At 42.4% G+C, this 21,724-nt stretch overlaps 1 protein-coding gene across 1 annotated transcript in view; it reads left to right on the forward strand.

The window, feature by feature from the left end:
* The window catches only part of PPHLN1 (periphilin 1), a 1,295,616-nt gene that overhangs the window by 188,944 nt on the left and 1,084,948 nt on the right, over nucleotides 1-21,724 (forward strand). The window contains exon 4 of the mRNA XM_044087450.1: nucleotides 12,484-12,651. Coding sequence (XP_043943385.1) covers nucleotides 12,484-12,651 — 168 coding nt within the window. The remainder of the gene's footprint in view (nucleotides 1-12,483; nucleotides 12,652-21,724) is intronic.

The following is a 21,724-nucleotide window of genomic DNA, read 5'->3' on the forward strand; positions in this document are numbered from 1 at the left end:
ATTATAAGTAGCTTTAACGCTTACATCACAGAGAGGTGTAATGTTGAGTCTTCGGTTTTTCAACAGTAAATAACTGGGAGAAGTCAAGGATATATGAGTCTAGGAAGGATGTTCTTCGTGTTTCACTGTTGCAGTCATTACATTTGGGTAATCCTGCTGGCAGGTTGCCTTCAGTCGGCCTGAATTCCAAAGTCTTGGGTCCTGCGTCGGCTGCTGTCACCCCTTCCCTGACGTCAGGTCGTCACGGGTATAAAAGAAGCAGCCAATGCCATTTTCTTTAATCTTTCTTGCCATGCGATGCCCGATGCAGAAGCAGTTCGCAAGTGCCGGTCGGCCAACTCTTGAGATTTTCATGTTTGAGTTTCAGATCCGAAGTCTTCAATAAAGCTAAGTACCCTGTTGGGGAAACATTTTTCTTGCTCCTGACCGATGTCAGAAAATGTTAATTGCATTTCTTGTGGAAAGCAAATGCCTCATAAGGACTTTCACTCTCACTCTTACTGTATTCCTTGCCTAGGCCCTGACCACGACGTTTCTAGTTGTTGGTTTTGTGCTAGATTTAACCAACGCCCTATTAAGCGTCGGTACGATTTTGCACTAAGCTATTTTGGGTGCAGATTTTAATTATACAATACCGTCGGATAGCCATCCGACTACCGGAGTTCAGAAGAAGTGCAAAGAAAAGGAAAAAGACAGGCAACCGAGGTCCAAAACTGACAAAGCTTCTCCTAAGCCAGTCACCGGTTCTCAGTGAGGCGCTTTCGCAGCCCCTGACACCCGCTACTTTAGAGTCGCATGCTGCTACCGACTCCCACGTGGAGCCGGTCAGGCCACTGGAAACTCAAGGTATTGGAGCCTCGGCGACTATTCCCTCAAATGGGTCTGGAGCCAGTGAGCAGGCATCAGCTTCTGAGGGTGTTTTCAGACCTAGACAGTTATACATTAAACTGACTACAGTTTCAAAGGCAAAGACTAAAGCACCTTTAAAGTCAATGAAACAAGTTCACCAGCCACATGGACAGGCGACCATGCCCAAAAAACAGATGCTCAAGATGGCTGAAGACTTAATTACCTTGATCAGGGGTTCCCATCCCCCTCCTGGTAAGAGGCCTAGGCAAGAGACAAGACTATGAATCTTCAGATCAGGTTTCCATTTCCTCAGATTCCTCCTCTTATCAGAAATATTCTCTTCCTCCCTATTAGGGTTCTGATACTGAAGAGTCTTTCCCTTCAGCTTCTCCTCCTGAGGACTATTCCTTTGGGGAAACCTTGCATACCATGAGGGAGCATTTCCACTGGGAGAGCCAAGATTATTCAGAATCTAAGAAGAGGCTCCAGGACTTTCTTCTACTTCCTCAACACAGGCCTCTAGCTATTCCACCTGTGTTGGACATTGTAGATGTGTTTTCAGAGTCTAGTCTGACCCCTGACTCCTTACCTCCAGCACCTGTTAAGCCTGACAGATATTACAGGGTTCCTGACTCTCATAAATTCCCTTTCAAAAACCCTGCTGCAGACCCAGAAACTATTTCTCAGGGTCCCAAAGGGGTTAAGGCTTCCACTGCAAAAAACCCTACTCCTTCTAACAGAGATTCTAGAGCACTAGATAGATGGGGAAAAAATATTTACACATCTGCTACCTTGGCTATAAGGGCCTTAAATTGCCAGTTCCATATGCTCAAATATCAGCAATATGTTGTGACACTGCTTAAACAGAAAATGTTGGTAAATTCTGAATGTGCAGATAACAAAGAAATGCAGGATTTATTGCACGCAGCTGAACAAGTTGGAAAACATACTTTGCAATGTGGTTTTGATTGTCTGGAGGCCTCCTGCAGGGCCGCAGTCACGGGCTCTGTAATTAGGAGACATGCTTGGTTAAAGGAACAAAATCTGCGTGATCATATCAAAGATAAATTATTAGATGCACCATTACAGCATGATTTGGTGTTAATGCAGAAGAGGTGTTAAAGAAAATGGAGGACAAAGCTAAATCTATGCAAACGGTCAAAGATTTTTTACAAGTACAGCCACCTAGGTTTAGTAGACACTGGCCTACAAAGAATTGGTCCTTTCCAGTGTCAAAAAGACCTCAAAGGGGCAGATCCAGATGCCCTAGAGGCAGATCCCAGCCACAAGGTTCGTACAGGTCTAAACAATGGGGTGCTTCTACCTCCAAAAGTGGAGAAGACAAATCACAACCTTACAGGAAACAGTCCGAATGACTTCCCCCTGCCTGCACCAAGCACTTATTTCGTGGCAGCACCCTTAGGGGGAAAATTAGCACTTTTTTCACAAAATTGGCACATTATAACCCAGGACAAATGGGTTCTAGACAGTGTCACAAGGCTACAAGTTTCACTTCCATACCCTGCCAAGGGCAAACGGTTGGCCAGACATGCCAAAAAAATCAATGGACAGAGGCTCAAAAACAGGTTTCATCCCTCATGGACATGAGGGCTAGTCAACAAGTGCCACAGCAAGAGCAGGGACAAGGATTTTACTCAAGACTGTTCTTGATACCCAGAAAGGACAAAACATGGAGACCAATACTGGACCTATCTATTCTAAACACTTTCCTGGATATTCCAAAATTCAAGATGTTGACCTTGCAGCAGCTCCTGCCCATGCTGGGCAAAAAGGCTTGGCTTGTCACTTTAGACCTAAAAGAGGCATACCTGCATGTCCCAGTCAGACAATCGTGCAGAAAATACCTCAAATTCAAGGCTGGTTTAAAGCATTACCAATTCTCTGCACTGCCCTTTGGCTTATCTACTGCGCCCAGGGTCTTCACAAAGTGCCTGGCACCAGTAATTGCTTTCTGCAGACAAAGAGGAATACAGATATATTCTTACTTGGACGACTGCCTCATTCAAGCAGAGAACAAGGACATTCTACTACAGCATCTGGCATTTGTGAGAAGATTTTTAACATGTCTAGGGTACACAGTCAACGAACAGAAATCAAAACTAGTACCCTCTCTAGATAATATTCCTGGGTGCAAGCTTAAATACAACTGCCCAGATGGCTTATCTCACGCCAGACAAACAAAGGCAACTGACTACCTACTTCAGCACCCTTTCTTAGCAACAAAGGCCCACTTATCTGCAAAAAAAATTCTGAAGGCTTTGGGATTCATGGCATCCTGCATCCTACTATTTCCATATGCAAGACTGCATATGAAGAAACTTCAATGGTATCTAAAAAGTGTTTGGACTCGGCAGTGCCACAGCCTGGAAACTATAATTACACTCATTCCCTGCCTGCAACAGGAGTTCCGATGGTGGGCAACGGCTTGTCACCAAAACAAGGGACAGCCATTCACATTACCTCCAGCCAGGCAGACACTAACAATGGATGCATCAGATTATGCCTGGGGGGCCCCACATGGCAGGAAGATGCATTCAGGGAACATGGACCTCAAACCAAATGCATCTACATATCAATCAAAAAGAGATACTAGCTATTCAAAATGCCCTGACAGCCTTCAAGGACCTACTTCATCCAGGACAACTACTGATAAGGACAGACAACACCACTGTGATGTGGTATATAAACAAGCAGGGGGGGGCACACATTCTTACCCCCCTTTGCAGACTAGCCATGACGTTGTGGGACACAGCATTGACTTACATCTGCAGGCACAGTTCCTGCCAGGAAGGAAAAATACTCTGGCAGACGAACTAAGCAGAAACCTTATGGATCCCTACGAGTGGTAGCTGGATCCACAAGTCTTCAGCATGATGACAAGGAAATGGGGATGCCTGGACATCGATCTGTTTGCCTCCCCTCACAACTACCAACTAAAAAGATTTTGCACAAGGATTTCTCACAGACAAGCATGTAAAGTGGACGCCCTGTCCTTCAGCTGGAAAAACCTATCAGTATATGCCTTTCCCCCCTCTGCCTCTCCTACCCAAGGTACTCCTAAAGGTCAGACAGGAGAAGCCAAAGATGATACTGATTGCCCCAGACTGGCCCTGCCAGCACTGGTACCCAATCTTAAGGAGCTTGTCTCAATGTCCAGCTTGGACCTTATCTCAAATACCTCATCTACTGTCCCAGCAAAACAATCCGATCCTGCACAGCCAACTCAGGACTTTAAAACCTGGCAGCATGGCGGATAATGTAGTCATACAAAACACACCTCTCAGCAAAGCTGTGATGGATGTCATTTTGGAAGCCTGAAGGCCTAGTACGAGAAAATCTTATGCTGGAAAATGGAAGAGATTCTGTGCTTGGAACCAGGCACAAGGAACAGATACAGCTGTGTCAAATATTCCTCAGATTTTACAATACTTAACTGAGATGCTGGATAAAGGCCTTTCTTTCTCATCTATTAAAATTCATGCCTCTGCCATTTCGGCTCATTACAATGCAGAGCCACCAATCTTTTCTCATCCATTATTAAAACAGTACTTCAGGGGAGCCAAAAATTTAAGGCCTCCAAGGAGATCACAAATACCTGCATGGGACCTCAACTATGTCTTGGAAAAACTCACCCTGCCTCCTTTTGAGCCAGCGGCTACTGCTGATATAAAGTTTTTATCTTGGAAAACAGCTCTGCTCCTAGCAATAACTTCTGCAAGACGAGTTTCAGAGCTACAGGCACTCAAGGCTGTGGGAATCTTTTATCATTTTTTATCCGGACAGAGTCTCCCTGAGGACAAACCCCACATTTATGCCTAAGGTGGTGTCCAGTGTGGCTCTTAACCAAACCAGTCATCTGCCAACTTTCTATCCAAATCCACAGAACAAGGGGGAAATAATTCTGCATTCTTTAGACGTGCACAGACAACTTAGATTCTACTTGGACAGAACCAAAGTTTTTAGAAAGAGCAATTACTAGTGGCATATGCTGCAGGATCACAAGGAAAGGCCATCTCAAAGCAGGCTATTTCAAAGTGGATAGGCCACTGCATTTGTTTCTGCTATTTATATCATGAAAAGCCAGTACCTAAGGGCATTAGGCCACATTCCACCAGAGCTGCGGCCACTTCAGCACCCTTTCTCAGGGGAGTACCAACCAAGGACATTTTAGAGGCAGCTACTTGGAGTTCAGTGCACACCTTTACAAAGCACTATTATCCACCACTACTCTAAATCCAGGGCAGGCTTTGCCACTGCAGTTCTGCAGGGTCTTATAGCCGCTCCTTACTGTTTAGCTCCAGCCTCCCAACCATAGCTTTGGGAATTTACCCAAATGTAATGACTGCAGCAGTGAAACACGAAGAACATAATACAGTTGTGTACACTTGCCATAAATGTAGATGTTCGAGTGTATTCACTGTTGCAGTCCAGGTTACCCACCCGCCAACCCCCTTTTCTTCTGATGGAACTTATCTTTCCTTCTCTCATTTATACAACCTATGTGGTGTATTTGCTTGTAGATGAAGGTAAAGTTTATATTGGTGCATGCAATTTTATTTATAGATATAAATTTTGGCTACCCTTTCAGGGGGCACCTGACATCTGGGGCAAGAAAAACTAAAGAAAATGGCGTCTGCTGCTTCTTTTATACCCCTGATGACCTGACTTCAGGGAAGGGGCGACAACAGCCGACGCAGGACCCAAGACTTTGGAATTCAGGCCGACTGAGGGCAACCTGCCAGCAGAATTACCCAAATGTAATGACTGCAACAGTGAATACACTCAAACATCTACGTTTATGGTAAGTGTACACAACTGTACTTTCTTTCACCAAATATGATGGTATGTAATTGATTTGAACTGAAAATGGATGTTCCTTTTTCTCAAACTCCACACTCTTTTAGATCTGATATTGGTGAGGAACTGAATGTAAACCCTAGTGCCTCTTTGGGTCATGTTGTTGTTGAAACAGTTCACTTCTTTAGATGAGTCATTAATTATGCTGACTCTGGTTGAAAATTCTGTGCTGGATATACAGTTAACAGACTTTGGTCTGGAAGGTTGTGAACAGTTGACCCCCCCACCTTTGACTGTAATTAAAAACAAGGGAAGTGACTTCACTATTTACAATTTTTTCATCTTACCAGATTGAACCTAGAGTGGTGGAATTGTTAGCAAAGGGCCTTTCCTTTGTGCCTACTAAACCTCTGGATATTGTACATACAATTTTGGATTTGAAACATTTCAGTAGGAAACTTAACTTGAAAGTGTTGTTCAAATGGGATCAGTTGGGTGCAGCGATCACATTTCTAGCACCTTTAACCCTATTAGCCATCCATTGATGTCTACATTCGAGAGAGTCTGAAATTGACTTTAGGAAACTCCATTCAGAGAAATGGAACCAAGTTAAGAATGTGGGCAGGGAAGATTGGGCAGCCTTCATTGATTTTTGCCACTTACCTATAAGGACATTCAAACCCGATAAGGGAGGTGGACTAGTAGTAATGGGGCAAGACTGGTAAATTCAAAAGATGAGTGCATTATTGAATACTGACACTTATATTTAAGTTAACCAAATTCAACATAGCTTATAGGAGAATAAAAGAACATTTGAATCATTTTATTTATAGAACAACTTATAGATTTATCTATGTTGAACTGTCTAACTATGCCAGCCCCAAAGACACCAGTATTATTTGGTTTACCAAAAATACACAAATCCCTAACTGATCCACCTATGAGACCTTTGGTGGATGCTCACCGTAGTATAACATATCCTTTAGCGAAAGTAATAGACAACATCCTGAAGAAATACTTAGTAGGTGAAGAACTGATTTGTAAAGACTTGTGGCCTTGTTTAAGTAAACTAAATTCAGTTGTACTTGAGGATGTTTAACTTTTTAACTATAGAGATTAGGGATTTGTATACGTCCATCCCCCAAGAAGAAGGTATAGATTGTGTTCTACGGTTTTTGAACATGAAAGGCGCCCTTGAAAGTGAGATCAGGTTAGTTAACAACATCTTACTAGACATCGTTCTATCAAATAATTATTTTATGTTTGATCTTTATGTATAGAAAATTGGGGTGACAATGGGGTTCCCATGTGGGGCCAGCTTTGCCAACTCAGTAATGGCTCTTTGGGAAAGAGAGTTTATTCTCTCACAAAGCCATTTAACAGAGAAAGTCGTCTTTTACACACGTTTCTTAGATATCCTTATTTTGTATAAGGGGAAGTTGGATGAAGCAGAAAGATTTGTTGAATACCTTAACCAAACTACCACATTTTTAAGGTTTACACATACTTGTAATACAGAAGTCATAGCCTATTTAGACATAGAAGTGTTTAAAGCTCCAACACAGAAGAGATTAGCAGCCAGGATTCACAGGAAAGACACATTTTCAGATACGTAGTTACACTTCAGTAGTTCACACCTGTTCCACCAGAAGAAATTTGTAATAAAAGGGCAGTTAGAACGTGCAGCGAGGATGGTGACTATTGACAGTGAATTTTTAGGTGAATGTAATAAGATAGCTGAAATGTTTCTTGCTAGAGGCTACCCGGGGATCTTATTAATGAAATGATAGATGAAGTGATGTTTAAAAGATCCACTGGATTTTATACACCATTATTACAAGGTTGTTTTTTCACTAGTTAATGAGACGAATAGTACTCAAAAGGCTAAAAGGTCACCAGTGTCATTTATTTTAACATATAGCCCACAGAGCGGTCATATTATCTCAGTTATAAAAAAACAACTGGGACTTGTTTAGTAACAACTTAGAATTTCGGAATGTGTTGGGTTTATACTCCTCTTATGCGTTGAGAGGTATGAACTTGAAACATTTCATAGAAATGGAAAAACACAGTTATTAAGAATCCTGGGATGAGTAAATGTGAATCTTGCAATTTTTGTAAGCATATGAGTATGGGGGTATTCATTTAACATTAGGGACAGGGGATATAAAACCTGGTCAGGCAAGTACAATTGCAGCACACCCTATGCAGTGTATGTTGCTCAGTGCAACCTATGTCCTGCATTCTACTTAGAAAAACTGATCGTAGACTGCAGGAGAGGGTGTATGAGCATTTGTACTATCTTAAGAAAGGCAAGGTTGAAAATGCATTAGCCGCTCACATCAAAACTAACCCCACACATAGCTTTTTGTTTAGACTGATTGACCATGTAGCTGGTGAAATAAGGGGTGGTCCAATATCGTTGTTGTTAGAAAAAAGAGAATTGATGTGGCAGATTGGTTTAGATGCCTGGCATTTCCCAGGTATAAAGGATAGTTGCTCCATTCACTGTTTACTAAAATTGAAAAGTCTAAATAGATAACCATCAGTTGTATGTCACATTTTTGTCACCTTTTTGTGAATTTCTGTGATTATCAATTGCCTAGTATTAATTATTTATTTTTCATGCTTTGTATATCTATTATTCATGTCTTGTAGATGATTTTTACCTTATTACCACCATTTGTATGGATTGGACATTATTCTTATATGGGTTTTATAATTGTGGTTGACCTAACATTGATTTTATATACCCTTGTTTAACTAAGGGTTAAATGAATGTATACTAGCTTAGTTTTTTGACAATTTAGTCCTTTGAAAATGGAGATTCATTTGTATGGTTAATTATTTATTGAATAATTGAGTAATTAGGGGGTGGAGGGAAGTGTATTTTTGTATAAACATTAGCTTGTACCTGCTGGGATTTGTCTGAAGAAGTTTGGTCAATGAACCAGATGAAAAGCACTTTTCATTACAGTGTGGTACTTTCGTTTTGTGTTTCATTTCTATTAAAGAGCTGAAAAGCTGAATATTGCTGAGTGTTTGATGTGCCTTTGTCCTGCATTCTTGTTTTTCAACAGTTTGTGGTGTTGGTTCATTTTTTCTCCATCCTAATAAACCATTCCATCACAGAAAGCTACATCCTTAACATTTGGAAAAGTCTTATTTATACCCTTCCCCTACGTAAAAGTGGCTTCTCTTCTGATATCTGCAATTTCAGACCAGTAGCCATTTGCTACATACCCCCCCAATCCAAAGTCTTAATAAAATGTGTCAAATCCCAGGTACTTAAATCTGTTACCACAAACAACTTACTAAGCCCCATATAGCACTGATTTTGGCTGCACAACAGCACAGCACTATAACATCTCTACTGAGCTTCGCTACCACTAGCAACAGGAATGCAGGGAGCTTAATAGAAGCACTTTTCCTTGATTTTTACCAAAGCTTTTGACACCCTGTCTTACCAAAAACCACTCTACAATCTGTCACTTGATTCAACAGCTGCATCAGCCGTAAAACGGGAAATGACATTGCTCCATTTTTTTGTCTGTGAACGTAGGAGTGCCTTAAGTATCTGTTGTTTGTCCCTTGCTATTCAGTGTTTTCGTAAGTGAGCTACACACTCAAGTAAACGTAGTACTGTTATTCTTTATGCTGCTGGTTCCACACTCATCTGCACTACCAAAAGCCTACAGCAACTTCAGACCTTAACACAGGTATCCTTCAAGCCCATAAAATTTGGGTCCATAGCTATCGATTACTATTGAAGACCGTTATTCTGTCCACCCCTAAACAATATTCGAACAACAAATATTGATTCACCTTTACTGCTGAACAAACCAAAGTTGAATTTGTACCGCATACTAAGCTCCTAGGTGTCCTTATGGATGAACCATGAATTTTGACCATCACATAAAGCAAGCTATTGGCAAAATACATAAGCGTGACACCCTTTATCAAGCTAAGCCTTATCTGACTGTCCAGGCTGGACAAACCATTGTCCTCTTCTCTTCTTGAGGATGCCTCTATTTGTTAACATGCATGCTACCCAAAGAGTTATTTTATTGTGGCATTTTTCCTAACATACATACGTTTGCAGTTGATGTGCCTTATAGATCCCACCACTGCATGATACTAAAACAGATACATTTTTTTAAATTGCCTTATTGTCTAATATTCACATAACTGAAAACTGTTCATGGCCTAATTTTCCATCTCAAAAAGTACCGAACACTAATGTATTATCCAGCTTTAACTCCCCATGTGGATCTCTTCACTCAACTGAGAAATTTAATTAAATGCTCACTGTATTTCTTTCGAGTCTGTAAGGTTTAATCGTTTAGTACAGTCTGGCCCCATTTCATAAATTAAAACAAGAGTATGTCTACAACTGTTATTTTTGTTTCAAACATTTGACATAAACTTCAAAAGTTGAAAAAAAAAATTGCATTATTTCTCCTGAATACAGAAGTTTTATATCACTGGAGTTGTAGTCCCCAAATTTAGTTTTATGCAGTCGGCTACATTATATGAATGTTTGTGTTTGTAGCAAGAATTACCAGGTAAGTGCATTCTGTGGCTGATGATCATGATGCATTGTTTTGATAAATGTGCTGCAATACTTTGTAGTGATAAAAGGAAATGTTCCTGTATTACTAGTTACCACAAGTTGTCTTGTATAGCCATTTGTATGCACTGGTTTTGCTGCGCTTTTCACAACAAATGTGTTTTTGTATTCTGTTTGGGCTGGGAGAATCATTATTTATTTATGCCATGTAGCTGGTGTGTTCTTTTGAAACGAGAACAAAAAATAATGCTCTTTTCAAAAAAAAAAAATTTTTTTGACATGTTATATGTTATAGCAAAATGAGTATTTTTTGTGTTCTGATGTATATGCACATATTTGAGATTTTTTTTGTTTTTTTTACTCTTCCCCCTTGCACTGTTGAGCCTAATGACTCCTTTGCTTGCACTCAGTTGCTCCCATGACCACCAACCAAAGGGGTCAGCAGTTCCCAGGCATGGCAAGAGCACTAAAGCCCATTCACCCCTGACTGTGAATCCCAAACCCACTCATCTGTTCTATGAAAAGAGTCTGGTGGTAGGAGCAGACCAGCATGTAGATCCAGTGGGGCAGCCTGCCGTCACATGGGGGGGCTCTTCTGATCTTACCTATAGCTACCTTCTAGGGGAAAAGTAATGTTATATGACTTGCATTTAGCCGCTAAATCTCTGTGGGGTGAACAGGCTAGTGCTCCCACTACATCTTATCCATCTGGTAATCCTCAGCAGCCTTCTTCCATCCTGGGCGAGTGAGCAGTCACTCCCATCCTCTCTTGATGGCTCCTACGGGCATCCGAGTTGCTGCTGTAACTTGGAGCACCCATTAATGCAGTTGGGGCCTTATCCTTATTAAAGGTAAGACACCTCTTCTGATAAGTTGGGCTGTAACAGATGGTAGAGCTTTTAGCCATATTAAAGCAATCTTATGCTCACAGCCAGCCTTTGTTGCCCCTGACTTTACCAATCGCTGTGAGTACACTGATGAATCTGCAGTAGGTTTAGGAGATGTATTATATTAGGAAATATGTGGTGAGGGTCACCCAGTTTACTACCCAAATAGAAAGATATGCAAGGTTGAGATAAAGTACTCTGCTGTAGAACAAGAACATCTTGATAGTAAATGGGCATAAGTTCTTTGCAGTATCACTTGTTCATGCCTGTTTTCATTTAAGTAGCTGATCATGCACCCCTGCAGTGGTTGTAAAAGCCATAGAACATAAGTACCTTTTTCATGTAGGTGGCCTTTACCACCGTTGTCGCAGCATTTCAGCAACAAGCGAAAGCTTGGCATTCGACACAAGTATGTGGATAAATACTCCATTTCATAATCCATGCCTTCAGTTTAGAACCTGAGGCTAGGTGCTGAGTGAGATCAATGTGACATAGTAGCTGTTCTATACATAAACAGCTGTATATAGTGTAGATAATATGGTAAGAAATTACTAATTGCATGTATCATCAGTGTATTACAGTAGTGAAAAAGCTGTAATAGCATAGTTGAGTGTGAATTACCTGGGGTATTACTGTTAAAAGAAGGACAGAAAGCCCACAATGCTGGATACATTTGCCTTTTACTGAGAGTGTTATCTTGGCTAAGGGTGCATCTTCATGGTTGACTCTGACCAGGAAAAGCTTTTCAAGTCCTGTGGGTTTATTTAGGGAGTAGCAGGAGATGATTTGTGAACTGCAAGGCAACTTGACCAGAGCTTTTACACCAGTTCTGTGAACTTTGAGTTGTTTTGAGCAACTTTAAAGGTGGATTGGCAGATACAGAGTGGAACTGTAAGAAAACAGAATTGTGTTGAGACAAAGCATGTTGATTTTAAGTTGGAAGTGTAATTTAACTTTTCACTACAAATAAACTGCAGTTAAAGTAAATGTTCTCAGTTTATTACATTGGCTCCAATGTCTGTGCGCTAGTAAATAGATGTCAAGGTTGCACCATTCATTGCTTCTTTTTTAGATTTCTGCCTAGGGTACTGTCTGTAAACAGGCTTTGTCTGATTGGGATAACCTGTTAACAGAAATGTAACATACTAATCAACAGTGATAGTGTCCTAATATATTGTTAGGTAGTGACTTGCATTTCATTGCTTTGCTTTGCTTTTGAAATCTGGTGACAGTCAAAAATAATCCCTTGACATCCATTAATAAATGCACATTTAAAGATATACATTTTTCTTGTAAGAAGCATTTACTGTGACTGCATAATGAAAATATTTACTGTCTTTCTAATCTGTTTTCATTTAGGAAGAATATCACAGAACAGTTCATCGGAGGGGGGTGGTTGAAAGGCATGGTGAGGGAGGGTATAGCAGAGATTTTGATCATTATTCTGAAGGAGAGGAGTACAGAGCTTTCCCTGATGACAGTCGCAGCCTCGGACATGATCGAAGAAGTGGTCCGTCTCATAGATGGGTATGTAACTTCACTTGTTATGACTATGCAGCTGTGAAGAATGATTTATTGAGGAAACATATTCCCCCAACTGTAGGATGGCTTTAAAATGCAACCATTAAGCAGGTTTTACATTTTTTTTTTTTGTGATTAATGGTTAGACTGTTGACACGAGAATAGCGAAAGCGCACTACATTGAACGTTTAAATGGAAAATCTCCATAGGGGGAGATTTCCATTCACTTCAATGTAGTGCATTCTCGGCGTTGGTAGATTTAAGTAGGGGGGGGTGTGGAGGGTGCAAGGGGGCTTGCCCCCCTGCCTACACACTATTTAGTTTTTTTGTTTTACTTAGTATTTTTTTTAGGTTTTGATGGTTTGACTTTGATCACTAAAGTTAGATCTTTAGGGATTCGAAGTTTTAAACCTTCAAGATTATAATATAGACCTACGTGATTGTGGTAAAATCAAATTGTAATGCTAATGTTTTTAAGTACAGAATTAAATTGGAGCTGTCCAACACCGTAATTTGATTTAGTCCAACTGGACTTTCCTGATCCCTTTTCAGGGGAGGCCCAGTGAAAACCACTCCAGAATATACATTAGCAACATAAGTAGAGCTGTGAAGGTGGCAATTAACTGATTTTATAACAATAAATAAGAGTCGAGAATAGTGTGTTCACTTTATAGTGCGTAGTGTATGTATGTATGTATGTATGTATGTGTGTATGTGTATATATATATATATATATATATATATATATATATATATATATATATATATATATGTATGTACATGTGTGTGTATTTACATACACGTGTGCGCGCACAGACTCTTATTGCAATTAGTAAGCAACAGCTAATAAAACATGATTGCAGCTGTCAGAATAGGTTTACAACAACAGTGGAGATGAGCAAAATGTCAGTTATAATGTGCTTATGTTTATTAGAATAGAAACACAGAAATATGTACATCAGTCCATGAAAATTTGCAGTATACCAACTGTATAAACAGAATGATCCAACAGGTCCCTATTGTATGCTCGTATTCCCACAAGTGTGAACCTTACAAGATTGAGCCAGGAATATCGAAAACTGGAAGCTTGAATGGCATGAATGTTCATTGTGCAGGATCGCGGTTCAGTGAAATTAGGGTTCATAGGTAGGTACTAGGCTGTAGGCCCAAGGGCCTAAGTTAGCCCAGCCAACAAGGTTCCCTGGCTTACGCCACCCAAGAAAATTATTTTCCTGTGCCCCTGTCGAGCAGAGCCACAGAAGTGATCCTTGGAGTGTATTTCCTATTTCCCATACACTCATCAAGATTTTTCTTGAAGAGTGCTAATGAGAAACTTTGCTTGACATAGATGGGTAGCTTGTTCCAGAGTATGGGAAGTCTCTGGGACAGGAATCTATCCCTCCAGCATGTCCTGTTTATTATGGTGACAAGGTTTAGGTCCCTAGAGCGTGTAGCTCAGAGGGATTGGGATTTCTTCAGGTGTAACATGTCCAACAGCTCTGGGTTTGACATAGCTTTATATGTTAGGCAGAGATTTCCTCGGAGTAGGCGATATGCTACAGAGTAAAGCTGGAGTTTTTTGAGACCGTCAGTGTAGGACATCTGTTTGAGGCCAGTAATCCTCCTTGTGAGGTACTTCTGTGGTCTTTCCAGCTGCTGCAGATGTCTTGAGGTAATTCCAAAAAGGGCGTTGAACTCTATAATGGGTCTAATAAGTGCCGAGTAGAGGGGAACAATGACCTCTTTTTTTTTTTTTTTTTCCTGGATGAGAACCCTTTTGTGATGAGGTGTGCCACATAGAAGGATTTCCTTACTACTGTGGTGATGTGATTATCAAAGGAGAGACTACTGTCCACCTGGGTCCCAAGGTCTCTTATCACACATTTGGAGTTAAGTAGACTGCTGTTTATGTGGTAGTTCATGGGTACAGAGTTTTTACCAAAGGGGATGAGAGTGCACTTTTTCGCATTGAGCATGAGGCCATGCCTCTGACACCAGGCCCTTCTGTAGGATGTCCACATCATTTGGGGACTCCACTATGGCTCCTAGTTTGCAGTCATCTGCGAACTTTGTTAGCCTGTACGTAAGAGAAGTAGATACCAAACAGGAGAGGTCCCAGGCCTGAACCCTGTGGTACTCCACTTGTCACTGGTTTGTAGTCAGATTTAGAATCTGCAACTTTTAAGGTGTGAGCTCTGTCAGTGAGCCAGTTGGCAACCCATCTTACGATGTGGGGATTTATACCTAGTTTAGTGAGTTTAGCTATAATTCCAGAATGGGGGATGGTGTTGAAAGCCTTGGTGAGGTCAAGATAGGCTGTGTGACCCACCTTACCCTCGTCTACGGCTTTGGTGACTGCCTCAAAGAAGTTGATCAGGTTCAGAAGGCATGATATGCCTTTCAAAAACCCAAACTGGGTGGGGTCCAGAGTTTGGAGGTTACCAATGTCTTTGAGTTCCATGATACGTTCCATGGCCTTGCAGACCAGGCTCGTCAGGCTAATAGGGCGATAGTCCCCAGAATCAGTGATGGCTCCCCCTTTGTGGAGTGGGATAACTGTTGCTGTGTAACATTCAGTGGGCACAAATCCTGACATGAGACTATGATTGAAAATGGTGCTTAGGTGGGGAGGCAGGTCGTTCTGAAATTCGTATAAAACGCAGCCTGGGATGTTGTCCAGTCCCATGGATGCTGTGTTTTTGGTTTTAGAGTGCAGCTTTTACCTGCATAGATGTGATTACAGGGGCTCTGCATTCTTCCTGTATAGGTATGGGCCCTTTAGGGGTTGAGAGGGGGTTAAAGTTAGCACTGAACCTATCTGCCAGGATGTTGGCAATATCAGTTGGTTCTGTAATTTTTCGTGCAGTTGTGCTGTAACTCAGAGCAGATCTGGGTGTTGCCATTGAGATTTTTGACATAGCTATAGAATGCTTTGTGGTTGCCCTTAGAATTGGTGGCGAATTTGTTTTCGTAGATAGCTTTGGAGGATCTTATAAGGGATCTCAGCTTCTTACTGAGGCTGAACAGGGAGCTCCTCCACTCATGGGATTTTACTCTTTTGCAACAGTTTCTTCCTTCTGTTGTAGAGTTTGTTTATGGCAGGGGACCACCAGATTGGCTTCCTTTTTTTGGTGGATAGCGTCTTTGTTCTTTTTGGGATAGCACATATCATGCACTCGTGTAACTGCTTTTAGAGTGCATTTGTGTAGGATTCAGCAGTTGTAATTGTATTGTCCATCTGCATGGGTGCCATGAAGTTTGCCACTTCTGTCTTAAGAAGCTTGAATTTGGCTTTGGAGAAATTTTTTACCATGGTTTCCTTAATGGTGGGTGGGGGTGGGATGCGGATATATACAGTGATTAGCTTATGGTCCGATCTGACCAACGAGGAGTTTACTTCAGGTGTGGAACACAGGTCACTCATGTTGGTAATGACTAGGTCTAGGATATTGTTGCCCTTTGTGTGGGTGCAGATAAGTTGATCCAGGGCATTGGACTTTATGAATTCCAGAAAGCTTTGAATGAAGGAGTTGGTACAGGAGTAGTTTTTCCAGTTAATGGTGGGATAGTTTAAATCGCCCATTATTAGGGTGTTTGGTTGAACCCTAATATTTTCCAGTATATCGGGAAAAAAGGAGTGGGAATCCTGGGGCATGGTGGGGGATCTGTAGCAAGCTACAATTTGGATTGCAGTTTTGCCCAGAGTTAGTTGCACTTGGATAACCTCGAATGCATTATGCTGCGCAACTAGCCTGGAGGTATGGATATCCTTAATGAATATGGACACACCTTCAGTGTTCTGGTCCAGGTTAGATGGCCGAAAAGTGTGGTATGAGTTATAGCCTGGTAATGCAGGGGTGCTCTGTAGAGCCTTGAACACCAGGTCTCAGTCACTGCACAGTTATCAATGTTCTCCATTTTAAGGAGTGCCTTGAGTAAGTGCATTTTGAGATTTAGACTTGTAGCATTGAGTAGCATTACCCTCAGTTTTTGCTTTCCAGTTCCTGTTATGGTGGTGAATATCATTTGAACCTTGCCTAAAAAAGTCACTACAGGGACGGCAAGACCCTTAGTATCCGGAATACCAGGGGCGACAGGTGCAGGCCATCTCTGGCAAAACATCGTGTTCTGTCGACCATGTCGTCCCAGTCTGACAGATACTTAGCCAGTTGTTGAAGTCGATCATTGTGTACTTATACTGCGGTATCATTCTGGGTGATGGCGGGATGCTACTCAGGGCTAGGGTCATACCTGCCTGGGCTACAAGATCAGAGAGCTCTTCCATGTCTGTCTTCATGTAGCCCAGGAAGGTACGTCTCAGGTCGTTCACACCAACATGGACAATGACAGAGTCATATTTGTACTTGTTGTGGAGTGACCTGAGTGCGTCTGTTATGTGGTGGATCCTGGCATCCGACAGGCAGCTGACAGTAACCTTCTCCTTGTTTAGCCTGGTGAGTGGGACATCAGTATGCCTGACTATAGCATCACCTATGACTAGTGTGTTGGGTACGTTTTTTTGCCTTATGGGCTGTGGTTTATTGGCACACTGAGTCTGTGGGCTATGTGTCCTTTGAGTTGTGTTGGAGGGTGGAGGTTGCTTGCATTTCTGCTTTGGAGGTCTCTTGCTTGAGCAGATTATTATTGAGAGCCTCTGCAAATGTTTTTGTTTCTGTGTGTGGATTTTGGTGGTGTAGGTGTAGTGGGACTATGTGATGAGTGTGGTGTGGTGCAAGTGTTTACCTTCTCCTCTTGACTGTCAAGTTCAGACTTGGTTGGAGAGAACTTTACTTCCAGTTTGGTTAGATAAGTGCATTTCTCACAGGTTGTGGTGTTGGGTGGTAGGGAGGAGAGGGTTGTCTGTGTACATGAGGCAATTGCTGCATTGCCCCAAGCTGCCCAGATTCATCAGATAGACAGGAGAGAACACTGGAAGCTGACTCTGACATGCCTGAATAAAAAACTACTTTCCTCTAGACAAGTGAGGAAAGTGAGTATAAGAGCTGTTTTTCTCTATGCAAGTGAGAAAATTAAGTACAAAAACTGTTTTCCTCTAGGTAAAGAGGAAGGTTGAGTGCTGTAGTAATTTGTAGCTTATTTAGTGCTAACAACAAGTTCTGAGCACGAATAAGCAAATTCAAATACTAAACCTAAAAATCTGTACCTAGATCTTGTGGTAGATGGGCTACATAGTGCTTACCACTCCCATTGATAATCTAGAAGACTTCCCTCCAACACAGACAGGCTTGGGGGGCTCAGAAGCTTACAAGCATTCCTGGATACAGCAAATCTGTATCTGGACTAGACTAGTTACAGGAAAGATGGGAAACGAACGCAAACGTGGGATTTTAAACCAGTAAGTTGAAAGAGATGGAAGAACTGCCAAACAGCCAATAAACTACAATTTCTGGGTCAGAAACTACTCTTGTGGATAGGCTACCTAGTGCTTACCACCCCCACTGATAAGCTAGAAGGCTTCCCTCCAACACAAAAAGGCTTGGGGTGCTCAGAAGCTTACAAACCCTCTTGGATACAGCAAATCTGTATCTGGACTTGACTAGTTACAGGAAAGGCAGGAAACGAGCTTAGAAAATTTTTTTTTTTGGAAAGGGAGAGAAGAGAAAACAGAAGATAATTCAAAATTAAGGACCTTAAGTGGCTTGCCCTTCACAATTGTTCTCTCTGTATTAGGTAGAATGAGCTAGTGGGACTGGTAGGAGTGTCTGAAGTCAAAATGTGATCTCACTGTACTCTGTTGAGTGAGCAAATGAGATAGACCTAGAAGGAGTGTTTAAACACAAATTTACAGGAGGGGCGAGCAATTCCAAAGCCACGAAGATTAATACCACAACAAGAACAGGGACGGCGGGCGGGAAACTAACTGCAAAGACAGAGAGAGACCACAGTGTTCTATGAAACAATTAAATAGAAAAATGAATAACTACATTGAGACACAGACCACAATATTCAATGAAACAATTAGACAATAAAATGCAGTACAATCTTTAACACTGCAAGTTTGTACTTAACTCTGCTAGTAATGCAGTTGATTGTAGGTATGTAGCAGAAGCCTAAGATCTCTGATAGGATGTTCGTGTTTCACTGCTGCAGTCATTACACTTGGGTTATCCTGCTGTCAGGCGGTCCCACAGTTGGCCAGAGTTCCAAAGTCTTGGTCCGGCGTTGGTTGCTGTCGCCTCCTCCCTGACGTCAGTGCGTCAGGGGTATATTAGAAGCAGCTGACGCCATTTTCTTCAGTCTGTCTTGCCGCGCGGTGCCCAAAGCAAAAGCAGTTCGCAAGTGCCTGTCGGCCGACTCCTGAGATCAAATTCGATTTTCAGAACCGAAGTCTTCATTAAAGTTAAGTACCCCTTTGGGGAAACTTTTTCTTGCCTCAGACCAATGTCAGTAAAAGTTAATAAATGTATTTCTTGTGGGAAGCAAATACCTCATAAGGATTTTCATTCTTACTGTATTCCATGCCTAGACCCAGATCACGACGTCACTAGTTGTCGGTTTTGTGCTAGATTTAACAAACGCACTATTAAACGTCTGTTTGATTTTGCTCGCCATTACTTTGGCCGAAGGTTTAATTATACCATGCCGTCAGAACAACTGACGACCGGAATTCACAAAAAAACGCAAAGATAAGGACAGGCATCCGAGGCCCAAAACTGACGACGAAGCCTCTTCTAGACCAGTCTCCAGTTCTCAGTGAGGCGCTTTTACAGCCCCTGACACCCGCTACCTCAGAGCCACAGGCTGCTACCGACTCCCACGTGGAGGTGCCTAGGCCTCTGGATTCTCAAGGTGTTGGGCCTACGGAGACTAACTCTTCAGATGGGTCTGGAGCCGCTGAGCAGGCATCTGCTTTTGAGGGTGTTTTCAGACCTTCACAAGTTACCACTGCAACTACAGCCAAGTCTAAAACTACATTAAAGACAAAGAAGGAAGTACAGCATTCACCTGGACAGGCCTCCATGCCTAAAAAACAGATGCTCAAAATGGCCGAAGACTTAATTACTCTGATCAGGGGTTCCCATCCCCCTCCTGATAAAAGGACTAGACAGGATACAGACTATGATTCCTCTGACCAGGTTTCTATATATTCTTCCTATTCAGACCAGGGATGCTCTTTACCCCCCTATGAGGACTCTGATGCTGAATAATCAATTCCTTCAACCTCTCCTCCTGAGGATTATTCTTTTGGGGAAACTTTACATACCATGAGGGAGCATTTCCATTGGGAGGGTCAGGATTACTCAGAATCCAAGAAAAGGCTCAGAGACTTTCATTTACTGCCTCAGCACAGGCCCCTTGCTGTTCCGCCAGTGTTGGATATTGTGGATGATGTTCATAGGTTCATACTAGGCTATCTGCCCAAGGGCATTTATAAGCCTAGCCCAGAGTTTTGTGGCTTTCGCCACCCCTTTAGTTTGAAGGAAACTATGCCCATTATTTTGCTGTGCCTCTGTCAAGCAGTGACACTGAGGTAATCCCTGGGGTATATCTGCGATCTCCCATCCACTGGTCAAGATTTCTTTTGAACAAGGCCAGCGAGGTGCTCTGCCTCACATGTACCGGGATTTTGTTCCACAGCATAGGGAGTCTCTGGGTGATGAATCTGTCCCTCCAGCACGTCCTATTAATAACCGTGTCAAGGTTTAAGTCTCCCGCCCTTGTAGTTCTGAGGGATCTAGATTTTTTGAGGTGAAGCATGTTCATCAAATCTGGGTTTGACATGGCCTTGTATGTCAGGCACAGGTCACCTCTGAGTAGCGTGCGACTGAATAGAGCTGGAGTTCTTTCAGTCGGGCAGCATAAGACATATTTTTGAGGCCCTTTATCCTTTTGGTGAGGAACTTTTGGGGCCTTTCCAGCGGCTGCAGGTGTCTGGTCAGATACATTCCGAATGGGGCATTGTACGCAATCATTGGTCTGATGAGTGATGAGTACAGGGGGACGATGACCTCCCTTGATCTAGATGTGAAACCCTTCATGATCAGGTGGGCAATGTAGAAGGTCTTCCTAACTACTTTAGCAACGTGAGTGTCAAACGAAAGGTTACTGTCAACCTGGGTCCCCAGATCCCTGATAACCTCTTCTGTGCTCAGTGGATTGTCACCTATATGGTAGCTAGGGGTAACCTTGTTTTTCCCGAAGGGTATGACTATGCATTTCTTGGCGTTTAACTTTAGGCCATGGCTCTGGCACCAGTTATCCGTTTCTGTGAGACTCTTCTGAAGGATATCTGTGTCAGATGTGTTCTCGACTATGGCGCCCAGTTTGCAGTCATCTGCAAACTTTGTCAGCCATAACCCTCCTGTGTTTGCTTGTACTTCTGAAAAGTAGATTCCGAACAAGAGTGGGCCCAGGACTGAGCCCTGTGGGACACCACTTGTGACAGGCTTTGAGTCTGACATGGCGCCAGCAACTCTGACCCTGTGGGTTCTGTCACTTAGCCAGTTTGCAACCCATCTTGTGATGTATGGGTTTACATTTAAGCTGATGAGTTTTTCAATGATACCTGAGTGGGGTATTGTGTCGAAAGCCTTTGCCAGGTCGAGGTAGGCTGTATGGACTGCCTTTCCCTCATCAGTGGCCTTGGTGACTGTTTCGAAAAAAGTCAACCAAGTTTAAAAGGCATGATCTGCCTTTGACAAAGCCAAACTGGGTTGGATCCAAAGTCTGCAAGTTCCCTATGTCTTTATTTATGAGTTCCATTATGATCCTCTCCATAGCTTTGCAGATCAGGCTTGTCAAGCTGATGGGGACGGTAATTTCCAGGGTCGGTGGAGGCACCGCCTTTGTGAAGTCTGACCACAGTTGCCGTGCGCCACTCCTTGGGTACGTATCCTGAGGTGAGGCTAAGATTAAACAGCTGTCCTAACTGCGGGTTTAATTCCTCATTGAGTTCGTGGAGCACACAGCCGGGGACACCATCCGGTCCCATGGATGCTGTGTTTTTCGCCTTGGAGAGAGCAGTTCTCACCTGGGCGTTAGAGATGTTTGGGGGGCTACAATCCTCTGGTATAGATATCTCTCCTTTTGGGGGAGGGGGGGAGAAGTTTGCACTGAA

The sequence above is a fragment of the Protopterus annectens genome, chromosome 11.part0 (genome assembly GCF_019279795.1).
Source record: "Protopterus annectens isolate FY-2018-M chromosome 11.part0, PAN1.0, whole genome shotgun sequence".
NCBI lineage: Eukaryota > Metazoa > Chordata > Ceratodontiformes > Protopteridae > Protopterus > Protopterus annectens.